The sequence below is a fragment of the Notamacropus eugenii genome, chromosome 3 (genome assembly GCF_028372415.1).
Source record: "Notamacropus eugenii isolate mMacEug1 chromosome 3, mMacEug1.pri_v2, whole genome shotgun sequence".
Taxonomy (NCBI): Eukaryota; Metazoa; Chordata; class Mammalia; order Diprotodontia; family Macropodidae; genus Notamacropus; species Notamacropus eugenii.
In genome coordinates, this window is record NC_092874.1 from 281,712,147 (window position 1) to 281,725,243 (window position 13,097).

A 13,097-nucleotide genomic window follows, 5' to 3' on the forward strand; every position below is an offset into this window, starting at 1 on the left:
TAAACTCTCCATGGTGGTTTTCTCCGGACTACAATTTCTTTTCTTTTCATGGATTAGGAGAAGCCCAAGGGTGAACTGATAGGTTTTCTTGAAGATGAGAACCAGAGTGGGTTGGGCCCACATGAATTGAGGACTGTGTGCCTTCAGGGAAATGGGAACACATTTTAGAGAGCTCCATTAGGCAGAAAAGCGAGTGGGCTTCAGTTTTCTCTGGAGGGGTAGGAAGGAGCAGCATGACTCATTACTTAGTGGAATTTTAATTGCTAATGTAAGTTTTTATGAAGAACCATGTGGACCCATCTATCTATCTGCTGAGCACAGCAAACCTACCTCCAGGGAGGAATATGGTTTGGCGCCAGGGAAGACAGGGTGTTAAAATAGAAAATGGATTTTTAAAATTATTATTATTATATTAAGAATCTAAAAAAAAGAGGAATGGGAAAAGGTGTGGATTGAATGACAAAATGTTAAACATAAAAATCTGATGATGCAGCTGCAAATCATAGAATATTTCATTTTCTGGCAGACAAGCTTGCTGAGCTACAAAATAGCCATTCAAATTGATGCTTGCTTCTGGAAAGATAATAGGTTTTGGACAGAGCTTTATGGGGTAAGGGAAGGGGAGGGGTTTATTTCTTTAAAAGTAAAAAAAATAACACCAACAAAATCCCCTTCTAAAACAAAGAAATGTGTCTGTCTTCTAAGTCAGTTCCAATGGTATGTTTTCCTCAAAGCTCATTTGATCATACATTTAGTGTGGAAAGAACCTAATCACCTAATTCAGTCCCTGCACTTAACACCAGACAGAGCCAGAAAGACCCAGAGTTGAAGCCTTTTGCCCGGTGTCACATAAGTAGCAACTCAGGTCCCCTGACCCCAAGTTCAGCAGTCCACATTCAGTGTCCTTCCTGGTAATGTTAATCTTCTGTATCATAGATACACATACCCACACTAACAGACACTGCTTTCATTATATCCTCCAAATCATTCAACCTTCTTTCTCCTTAAAACATCATGTTGAGTGTTGGGCATCCCTCACCTAAGATCACTGACATCATTGTAGAGGTCAGAGAAAAATTGGAAGGATATTCTATAAGGCAAGTTCAGAGTTGGAAGGGACCTCAGAAGTCATCTAATCCAACCCTCTCATTTTTACAGATGTGGAAACTGAGGCTGAGGGGTCATAAGTTCCTTTCAATTAGGGATTGTTCCACCAATTGTATTTGTATCCACAGCATCTAGTACATAGTAGGTGCTTGTTGAGTGACTGCCCAGTACTGAAGAGCAAGTGAGATCCTACTTGTAAAGCATTTAGCACAGTACTGAACACATAAGTTGTTGGATAACTGTGTATTTCCTTCCCTAATAAATAGCATCTAGCATTATTTATATAGAGCGTGAAGGTTTGTATGCACATTACTCATTTGATCTTCACAACAACCTTGTGAAGTCGGTGCCATCTGTACGTCCATTCTACAGAGGAGGAAGCTAAGCTAAGAGAGGGTAAGTGGTATGTAAGCCCAGGGTCACAGACTGGATGAATGGCAGAGCTAAGATTTAAATAAAGGTCAGTCTACTTCTTTAATTATGCCTCTGTAGCACTAAATATTGCCTCAACTTTCTATTAGTAAGATAATGTGCTGTATTTGATGGTGGTGACTAGAAAAAAATAGGTGCATGTAGGTACTCAATGAATATCAAAGAAATAAAAAAAAAAACACAGAATGCACCCCCAACTCTAAACCTAACCCAACAAGATGGTCTTTTAAAAAGTATCATTGGTCTCCAGAATTTTAGTCATGCTATAAAGGAGAAGAGTAAGTAGGCAGAAGCCTTTCTAGATCTGTCACCTGTGAGGTTTTAGGGAATGGTAAACTACATCAAGCAAATGTTTGGACAGAGAGATATGTAACTTCTTTCCTTTATAAGATTGCATGGTTGGGAGGAAGTAATTACGTTCCAAAAATTAAGTGGCCATATATAACACTTGGTAGTTATAGTTTTGGATGCTGGACTGCTCTACAATTGGTGCTCATTAGATACTTGGGAAATGACTCCCCTGCCCATGTATACCCCCCTAACCGGATAAGCAAACAACAAGAAGAGTGTCCTAGAAGACCCAGTTTGAATTTATTTCTATGGATTCCATGATTGTGGGAAGTTTTCAAACTACAGTCCATTCTGGAAAAAAAATGCTCTTATTAGGGAAATTCAAACACAGATGTCATACAGTAATGCTAAGAGAGGAAAACATATGACAAATGCCTGGGAGAATAAAGCATGAGTTAGTGCACTCAGATCTGGGACAGGGCATTTGAGTGCCGTAGGCAAGGTTTGAAAATTAGGTACCCTACTCTATGCCATCCCTTTCCGGTTGTCACTCCCAGAAGGCTTTCAGCCTCAGTTTTAACTCATGAAACCTTATCACAAAAACCAAAGATGACTGGAATTTTCTGGCCTTCAATATGTCCATTTTTAAAAAAGTAATATTTAAAATTATTCTTTGTTATGCATCATCCCACTGGATTGTGCCCTAGGAAGCTATCTCCCTTGCCTACCCCAATCCCAACTCTGAACATAACCTTTGAGTGACTTCAATCCAAACAACTACAGTAGGAATTAAATTATGATTCAAGAGAAGTAAAAAAATGTTTCAACTCAGGTTCATCTCCTATCTACATTCATTTAAAAATAAAAGCAAGGAAGACAACAATGCCATGTTTGACCTTGCCCTTGGTAAAGAACAGAGAACAATTCACGGTTGAAAAGAGGCAAATGGACACAGGGTTACCCAAGCCTTCTCCCTCCAGGGTTTTCATGTCCAGAAAGCAATGTGCCTGCAACATTTCCTGCAGTGCCCTGTACAGTATCTTCATACCTTCCAGTTTTGAGCTAAAGCATGGCACATGCACTGAAGATTTTTAAAAAGATATCTCCTGTACAATTTAAAACCTCTTTTTCAAAAGGTTGAAACAAATCTCTTTATGGTCAAATTTCCACCTGGATTTTCTCATCAGCAGGAAAAAGAAAGCCTTTGGGTTCATCAATCTGACCCCAGAGCAAAGACAAAAATGGTCTCAACTCTACACTAGGAAGTGTTCAACAAATTCATTTCTCTCTATGTCTCTGGCTGCTTCTCTGACCATCCATCTAAGGTGACTTGAGGGAGCACTTAATTACTAACCACTCTGTGGCTAACTAGCTATGCTGAATGATGACTACAGACTCTTCCAACAGAGCATCTACAAGCACCTCTCCAATCAGACCTGAAACATGGAAAGGATTCAAGATTGTATAGATCTTTTGTGGCAGGTGCTCAATGACAAGTCTCTGGCAATGCTATCTATCCTTTTCAAATGCAACCAGTCTCAGTATTAGTTCTCGTTCTCTCATTCTCTCTCTCCCTCCCTCCCTCCTTTCCTCTCTTTTCTCTGTTTGTCTCTCTCCTTCCTCTCTCTCCCTCTCTGTCTCTCCCTCTTTTCTTCTCCTTTCTCTCTCTTTCCATGCCCCTCTCTCTCCCCCTCTTTACTACTTTGGGCTGCCACTCTGCCTGGTTTCAACTCCAGGGATAGGATGTCCCTGCCAGGATAAAGTTGTCATTTCTAATCTTTGCTGCCATCTTTCGTAGCCTCCTCTTCCCCTCTAAGTGGAGGGTTGGAGGGTGGAATGACAAACTCTCCCAATGCCCTCCTTCATGCAGAGCAGAAACTGGATTCAGTGCCTTCCCTTTGTACCTGCTGTTCTGCCTGGTTTCCTCTCTTGCCCCTGAGCTAGGTCCTTTCTGGTATTTCCCCCTACCTTTCCTGCCTCCTTTTGTGTGTTGTCTCACCCCATCAGATTGTAAGCTCCTGGAGGGCAGGTTGTTTTTCTGTTAATTGTATCCCCAGTACTGGGGACAGCCAGGGGCGGTGGATAGAGTACCAGATCTGGAGTCAGGAAGACTCATCTTCCTGAGTTCATATCTGGCCTCCGACACGTACTAGCTGTATGACCCTGGACAAGTCATTTAACTCTCTTTGCCTCAGTTTCCTCATCTGTAAAATGAGCTGGAGAAGAAAATAGCAAACTTCCCCAATATCTTTGCCAAGAAAACCCCTAATGGGATCATGAAGAGTTGGTCATGACTGAACAAAGACAAATCTCCAGCACTGAGCACAGTGCTTGCACTTAGTAGGGGTTTCAAAAGTGCTAACTGGATTGGATTTAATTTATAATCTTAGGTACATGGCTGGGAGCACTGAGAAGTTAAGAGACTTGTCCATGATCTCATAGCTAGTCTATGTCTTAGGCAGAACTTGAACCCAGGCTTTCCCAATCATAAGCTTGCCCTCTGTCCACTACACAATACTGCCTCTAAATTATGATTGTATAAAATTATATCATCCAATCACAGTTACATATTTTTCATATCCATTACCCATTGATTTGCTCACAACGTTAATACTTTCAGTAGGAAAATATTTATGAAATATAATTTAAATATTTCATGCTGTAGTGTTATTACATATACCATATATATCATAAAATATTAAATATAATCTAACCATACAGACTGTCCTAAATGTTTGGGTGCAGTTTTAAGCTTTAATATCTTAAAATTGAATTAAGATTTTCCAGACACCTTGTATAACGTCATTTTTTCTTCCTGAGACCTATGATGTCATGGGAAGAACACTGCAGAGAGAACTGCCTTTCCAGCCCTGTCACCTTACCACGTCTGTCTCCCTCTCTCTTTCTCTCTAAGTATATATGTATATGTACACACATAATATGCGCATATATGTATATATGTGTGTATATGTATATATATGTATATATTTATATACACATATGTACACTTTTTTCTTTTGGAGGTAGTGGGGGCTGAGCCCACGTAGAGAACTCCTGGTAAGGAAATTCCTTCTACCAGCATAGATCAAGCATTGGTTACTGTGCAACACAGAGTTTTAGACAGTTTTCTGGGGCCAAGAAAAGGTTGGTCACATGGTAATATGTGACAGAGGCTGCATTTCAAACTCCCTCTGAGGCCAGCCCTCTTCTACAATATCTTGCCTCTCTCCACATAATCTAGTTATCATTTCATCACCTGTGGCATAATTAAACCATAACAATTAAATTATAACATAGTTTTTTACATACTGTATTCTAATTCTAGAAAAATACATACATTCGGGAGGGAATCAGAACCATACCTATTCAGTCGCAATGCTTCGTTCTATTCTAGTCTTTTACATTTTAGTTATTGAATCACTTTACATCAATTCAATCCTGGTTTTAATCATCTACATTCATTACCCTTTGGTTTGTTCACCAAATTACTTCTTTGGGTAGGAAAATATTTGTTGAGATTTAATTTAGTTTCTTCAGTAAGAAGAGAGAGCAAAGATACATATTTGATAAAGAGAGTTCCAACAGCTGGATTCTTTTCTGGAGAATGGGGCATGTGGTGAATAAATAGAGCCCAAGGTAAGACCCCCAGGGAAGAGTCATTAGGAAGCCAAAGGCATGAGTTACAATGAAGGCATTACTTGATGCTAATGATAGGTACAAGAGCTCAAAGATATGCTTTTTTCCACCTTACCTGGGCCATCTGTCTCTCCAGTTTCGATCGGGGAATATCATCAAAGTAGTTTTCATTTCTTCTTCTCCTTGCATCACCCTGCATGATAATGTGTGGAACGTCTAGGGAGCCCCCAGTGGTGTAAGTACTTTGGCTAAGTGATGGAGACAACTGAGGAGGGCTGTGATTACCACTGGGTTCCTGAATGGAAATACATCATGAAATAAATACCATATTCTAGCGGGTATTCGTTGGTTTCAAAACTTTGAACGACTGACAAAACAAAAAGCATTAGGGATGCTTTGGGGGGGTGGGGGGGTGGACAATGCCAAGGAGTTGGATGGCATTCTCCCATTCCACTAATGAATGGTATGATATATTCAGTGCTTTTTTTTTCCCTCTAAGTATTTTAACCGAATTATTCGAGGGTGAAAAACTGGGTGTCCAGTTTGTGACGCCAGAACTCCCGGTGAGCTCAGCCATGCATATGTCTGTGAGGCACCTTTTCCTTGAGTCAGTCATTTTGGTGAAAAAAAAAGGAACCTGCGCCTATGCATGATGAAGCAGGGGCGTCACGAACTGGTACATGCACGTGAATATGACACTGTCAAGTGGAGCACAATGGAGGGTGATTTACCTTTTGGTAGTGGGTAGGTGACATGGAACAGCACAGCACACAGTATAGACAGCATTACGACGACCATGGAACGGTGAACAATGGGACAAATGGGGAATTTGATTTTTTCTTTGCAGGGGGATAATAAACTTGAATCTGATGGAGATAGGTCCAAAGCGAGGTAAGGATAGGGTGAGGAATTAGACCCACGATTTCTTTGGTTTAGGGAACTCCTGGGTGAGGGAATTCCCTGTACCAGTGCAGGTCAGCACCTTCTCTACAATTTAGTCTTTAGAGAATTGTCTAGAGCATCTAGTATTTAAGTGATTTGCCCAGGATCACGCAGCCGGCGTGGGGCAGAGGTGAGCCTTCAAGGCTGGCACTTTGTCCACTATATTTCAGTGTCTCTCAAGACTCTCCTGAGAACAGGGTTCTAGGATTTATAGAGAGGAGGAAACTTGGGAGATCCTGGACTCTTCCCTGATTCCTTGCCTCTCCATTTTCTTTTCCCAGCATGTTTCCAAGTGGACAAATGAGCCTTTGAGGGGATCAAGCCATTGCACGTGTTTTAGTCATTATTATTATTTTTTTAAAAATCTGTTCCTATTAATTGCTTGCAAGGGGGAAGGGAAAAGGGTAGTTAGAAGGAGAGGCTAGAGAAGGAAGGAAAAGGAGTTAGCAGAACAAAATGATCACCCCATGCCTTAAGAGATTTTAGGATTATTAATTGAGAATGAATCTCAGAGGCCTTCCAGTCCAATTCACTTATTTACATTTAAGGAAACTGAGGCCCAGGGAGATCAAGTGACTTACTCAAAGTCATTCAGGTAGTGTCAGAGGCAAGATTTGAACCCAGGCCCTCTGACTATGGAGCAAATGCTCTTTTCAGTAAGCTTTGGTAAACTCAGCCTCCCTGGTCTCATTGTTACGCCTGCTAACTCCTTTCTCCTCCTCCACGAACTTAAAGCAAAAGAAGGAAGTTTTCCACCCCCCTCCAATGTTACCCTGCTCTATTTTTGGGGGGATACCTTTGAAGGATGAAAATGGCTCTCCAGGTTTCTACCACTCCCCAAACATCTCTAAAGTCTTCTTTATTCCCAAAGGAGCCTTGTTCATTTCCTGTCATCCTCCAATCTGTTCACATTTGTCACAATCTAATTCCTTTCCCTTCTCTTTAGCTGTATCTTCTCTTTCTTCCCCCCAGTAGACCCCAATTCCTGACTTCTTCTGTGAAATTTCCTAAACAAAATAAAGCTCATTCATGGGGTGATCCCACTTACATCCTGCAAATGGTCTAGCATTTTGTGTCATATATTGACACCACTGATTCAGAGGCCAAAAGTTATGCAGGGAAAACTGAGTCATAAATGAAGAATGAGAGGGAGTAAGGCCAGGGTAGTTTACCATCCAAATCTCCAGTTTTTGGATGAATTTTTGCAAACTAAGACCCAAGTCAATGAAGGGAAATATCTTTGGGTCATTATGATGTGATTGTTGTTGTGCAGACCCTTGAAGAATCTCAGAGTCAGGTCTCGCTTCTAGGATCATAGATCTTGAACTGCAAGAGAAGTCAGAGGGGTCCCTCTAACCCAACTCCTTCCTTTTATAAATGAGGAAACTAAGGCAGTGAAATGGCTTGCCTAGGGTAATATAGGTAGTAAATGGAAGAGTCTGCATTTAATATCCAGTACTAGTTTGGTGGTGTGGATTTCTCCATCTACTCTGAGTCAGCACTTCAAGATGGAGAAGTCAGTTGTTCTGTTGTTGGAATAGTGTGGAGCCTGAATTAATAATTATCAAGAAAATCATGAAAGGGGTCCTCTTGCTGCCCTGGGATTCCAGGAGGTCAGGGGCTTAGAGAACTGGGAAAGACTCTCAGTCTACTAGAAGGAGAAGACATTGTTGGTAGGTGGTCGTGTGGAAGGATGGTTGGCCCTTTGAGATGGCTTAGAGATGTGGGAAGTGGCAGCAAGTAATACAAAAAATAAATGTTGGGTGAGCAGGAAACTCAGGGTTTTCTTCCTTCTTCTGCTTCTTTTCTTTCCTCTGAATATAGAACTGGGTTCTAGGATTTATGGAGAGGAGAAAACTTGGGAGATCCTGGGCTCTTCCCTGATTCCTTGCCTCTCTCCATTTTCTTTTCCCAGCACATGTTCCCAGGTGAACAAATGAGCCTTTGAGGAGGTCAATCCACTGCACATGTTTCAGTCATTATTATTATTTTTTGAAAATCTATTCCTATTAATTCCTCTCAATTTTCTTCTATCTCTATAATTCATATTTTCTGTCTAACTTCCTAACTTACTTTATCACCCCCTTCTAGTCTCTCATCCCTTTCCTCTCCTACTCTGCCTCTCCCTCCTTAGTTTCTGTCTCTCTCCTCTCCCTTGCTCTATTTCTCTTTCTCCCTCCTGATTGCGTTTCCCTGTTACCTCTTCTCTGTGCTAATCTTGTTACAAAATAAAACCTGAGCATCATTTTCATTCCTTTAAAAGTCATTTCCATTTTCTTTTCATTTTCAAAAGCAGGCAAGTAGAAGGTGTTATATTCTGTTCTAAAGTAAGAATCATAGACCTAAAGTTATTATAAGATACTTTTTAGTTTGCTGTGGCCCTTGATTAATTTGTTTTTCCTGTGGATCAGAGATTTTCGATTAAAAAAAGAAAATGAATTCCCATCCATTGGCAAAGATGGTGACAGACGAAGCTGTGAAAGCAGGGGTTTATTGGAATGAATTCCACTGAACTATACATCTGGACATAAAATATTCATATGCTGCTTTGGCCACAGCAAATGCATTAAAAACAACATAAAATTATTAAGATAAATAGAGTGGATTTCTCTCCCCCTCCCCAGTCCCTGGAAATGCAGAGGATGTAAATTACTTGTCTAAGAAATATCCCATGTCTCCCGACCTGCAGCTTCAGGCATTTGGCAAGCCTCCATATTGGTTAAGCATAACCCTGAGAAAGAAAGCCATGTTCAGGCAACTTACTCTGAGGGTGATGGAGCGAGGGGGTTTCTGGGGAGGATCCTCGTGTAGCCGGTCTCCCAGGGATGCCAAAATACGCTTTCTGTGGCCAATCAAACTGATTTTTAAAACCTGAAACAATATAGATTTAGGTCAAAAGATTTTGTCTGAGCAAATAAAAGTATGAAGGGAAAACCCTTCTCTCCTCCCCTCAAAACAGACCCCAAGAAATTCTGTGCAAGTAACTGCCAGTTGACTATTGTTGTTTGTACTTCATTCTTGAAGAGGACAAGAAAACTTGAGATGATAGGACAGGTGAGAAAAGGAGATGAGAAGGAAGGGGAGGAAACAAAAGAAGGTAGAGTAGAAATAAGAGAGAATGATAAAGAGGAGAGAGAGGAAAAAGAAGATGGAGAGGAAAAGAGTGAAAGTGGAGGAGAGTGGAAATATGAATGTGAAGGAAAAACACTAGAAAGCTGAGTTGTTGGAAAGCTGAGTTGGAAAGCCGGCCAGAGAGGTCCAGATTAGAAAAGTTTCAGAAAGCATGACAGAGATCTAGGTCAAACAATGTTAATGTAGAAAGACCAAAAAAGAATAGATGTGAGAGGTCTGGACTTGGTGAAAGATGAGTGAGAAGAGGAAGAGAGAGAGAGAGAGAGAGAGAGAGAGAGAGAGAGAGAGAGAGAGAGAGAGAGAGAGAGAGAGAGGGAGAGGGAGAGGGAGAGGGAGAGGGAGAGGGAGAGGGAGAGGGAGAGGGAGAGGGAGGGAGAGAGGAAGAGGGAGAAAGAGAGAGTGCACACTAGTGAAGATAAAGGAGGTAATTTACAAAACACATGGGTGTTGTAAATTTGGGGGATGGCATGTTGTAATGGAATGGGTGTTGGACCTGGAGACAGGACCTGGGTTTGAATCTGGGCTCTGTCACCTGATCCATGCATGATAATTCACTTGGAAAATGAAGAGGTTGGATGAAGGTTTCTGAGGTCCCTCCCAACTCCAGATCTGGGTCCAATGAGCTTGAGACCAGATTCACTTGATCAGACCTCCTTTCATCCCACCCTCTGTTCTGATTTTGGCTGTGTGACTAAGGGATGGGCTATGGAATGGTGGAGTTACAATTCTAGATGTCAACCTCAAATGTTAGAGGTGTACTTTCCCCAACTCATCTCCTTTCTAGTTTATCTTAATAAAGTATAAGACTTTTAACTAAAAACAACAGAGAAAAAAATGTCTAATAAGGATTTGAAATCTTAAGTATAGAGAGAAATAGAAGATCTAGACGCCCTTGATGAAGTCAAAGGAAATCAGCTCACATCACCTACTGTGAAATACTTAGCACAGTGCCTGGCACAAAGGAAACACCTAATAAATGCGTGTTCCCTTCCCTTTCCCCTTTACTATGCCCAGGGTTTTGGGAGAACTGGCAGATGTGATTACTGAGTCACCATCAATCATCTTTGAAAGGACTAAGGAGAATGGGAAAGGTGTTGGAGGAAGGCGCATGTCTTGATTCTCCCCAAAGAAGAGAGCGGAGATTGCAAACTATAGGCCACTGAATTTGACCTCCAACTCTAGTAAAACTCTAGAATATATGATATTAAAGGGTTGGTTAGTGAACATTTAGAAATAAGTTACCACAAATGACTAGCACAGCTTTATTAAGACCAAGTCATACAGACTAATGTAATTTCCCTTTTTGGATGGGCTTACCAGACTGGTTAAAGGGCAGCTAGGTGCACAAAGGCTAGAACACTGGGCTTGGAAGCAGAAAGACTTGTCTTCATGAATTCAAATCCCACCTTAAACATTTACTAGCTGCGGGACACTGGGCAAGTCACTTAACCCTGTTTGCCCCAGTTTCTTCATCTGTAAAATGAACTAGAGAAGGAACTGGCAAACCACCCCAGTATCTGTGTTAAGAAAACCCCCAAATGGAGTTACAAAGAGTCATACATGACTGAACTGCAACTAACCAGACTGGTACACTGGGGGAATGTTGTAGGAGTAAGTTTAATTAGTTTTGGTCAGATCAAAGTCTCTTTCATATTATGACTGTGGGGAAGAGAGACAGATTAGACCAGAGTATAGTTAAACAGATTTACAGCATAATGAGTGGCCTGGCCCAAAGGAACATTAATAGTCCTGTTGTTTATCAATCATTTAAAAAATACCTTCCAACTTGCAAAGAGCTTTGATTGATTGATTCATCCATCCATCCATCCATCCATCCATCCATCTATATATCTATCACATGTTGTCTCCTGAGATTGAATGTGAGCTCCTTGAATGAGGGCAGGGACTCTGTCATTTTTGTCTTTATATCCCCAGTACTTGGCACAAAGTAGGTGCTTATAAAAATGCTTGTTAATTGACTGATTTCCATTTGGACACACATCGGGACTAGCATGACTCTATCTCTACCCCAAACTAAACCTTTAAAATGATGCTGATATGAGAATCTGGCCATCTAATATGGAACAAACATACTTATTTTAAAAAAACAACAGTGATTATCAACCTTTATTCAATCTTTTTTCACATGAATCTACTTTTGGAAAAGAGGAGCAGGTGATAGCCAGTTTGTGCTGTGTCACGTAGGTGCTATCAGAGACAACCTGGCCCATTCTCCCAGATATGTCCAGTTCACCAAAATGAAAATAGCAAACTGGAAGGCTTTGGAAAAACAAGTCTGGCTAAACCCGAGACATTTCTCTGTCCTAGAAGTGATAATGAAGATATTTCATAATAGAAATAAAGTCTATCTTTTCACCCTGAGATTTATTAGTTTAATTCTAGAACCTATTTAAAGGATTGTGGGATATCCAGCAAGTCACAGTGATGAGCACCGCCATCTCCCCCAGTGGCATCTATGACCCTCCTCAGAGAAGGAGCAGTGAATGGAGAGACCTTTCCATGTCTTAAGCCCATGGGCTGACAAGTCCAGTTCTATAGTCACAATTTTAGAATCAATCCTGAAAAAGATGGGTTAGTAACATTGGATAAAATGTTCTCTATTCTCTATAAATAACCCCACTTCACAGAAGATCCTGCTGCAGTTCCAGAATTCACCCACTTGTCACTCCCGTAGCCCTGCGGGTAATCCCAGCAAATCTGTCAGAATGAAAAGAACTGAGTCTGTATACATCCAGTCTTCCCAACTTTGGAGGCAGTAAAAGAGAAACAGCAAAGCTCTGGGGGCTCAGGTGGGTACTAATAGAATGGAAGGACAAGATCCTTCTCAGGGCCTTCCAATGGCACAGTCTTCATTCTTGGTCCTAGGTTGTTTAGCCAAATTTGTTGTTGGGTTGTGCTTGACTTTTTGTGACCCTGAGGGCTATATAGTATGCCGACACTATTCATGGACTTTTCTTGGCAAAGTGGTTTGCCATTTCCTTCTTCTGTGGATTAAGGCAAAACAGACTCATCAAGGGTCACACAGCCAGTGTCTGAGGCTGGATTTGAGCTCAGGTCTTTCTGACTCCAGGCCCAGCACTCTGAGTCATCTAATCTAGCAGCCTTCATCTAGTTGTTCAGCCAAATGCCAGTCCTCATTAAGCACAATATCTGACAAACCACAAGTAGTGCCTTAAAATTTCAATATATACTATCTCTTGAGAATCCATGAAGTTCCTATGATTCTGTTGGTGTGTAAACAACTTATGGTCTTAAAAACTACATATTAAACTCTTCAAGAGTTGCCTGAGGCTCAGAGAGGTTCTAAAATTTGACTATGGCCACACAGCCAGTGTCAAAGGTGAAATCTGAAGAATAATAATAGCTAATATTTATGTAGCACTTTCAGGTTGGCATAGCACTCTCCATATATTAACTCATTTGATCTCATGATAGCCATGGGAAGTAGGTGCTACTTTTATTTCCATTTTACAGATGAGGAAACTGAGGCTGAGAGAGAGTTCCTGATGTATTGACTGCCTCCACTGATACAGGCT

At 41.0% G+C, this 13,097-nt stretch overlaps 1 protein-coding gene across 3 annotated transcripts in view; it reads right to left on the reverse strand.

Moving 5' to 3' along the window:
• The window catches only part of ANKS1B (ankyrin repeat and sterile alpha motif domain containing 1B), a 1,189,006-nt gene that overhangs the window by 110,291 nt on the left and 1,065,618 nt on the right, over positions 1 to 13,097 (reverse strand). For all 3 annotated transcript variants that reach the window (XM_072655667.1, XM_072655669.1, XM_072655668.1), the window contains 2 exons: positions 9,172 to 9,279; positions 5,582 to 5,761 (listed from right to left, as the gene is read on the reverse strand). In XM_072655667.1, the coding sequence (XP_072511768.1) occupies positions 5,582 to 5,761; positions 9,172 to 9,279 (288 nt within the window). The remainder of the gene's footprint in view (positions 1 to 5,581; positions 5,762 to 9,171; positions 9,280 to 13,097) is intronic.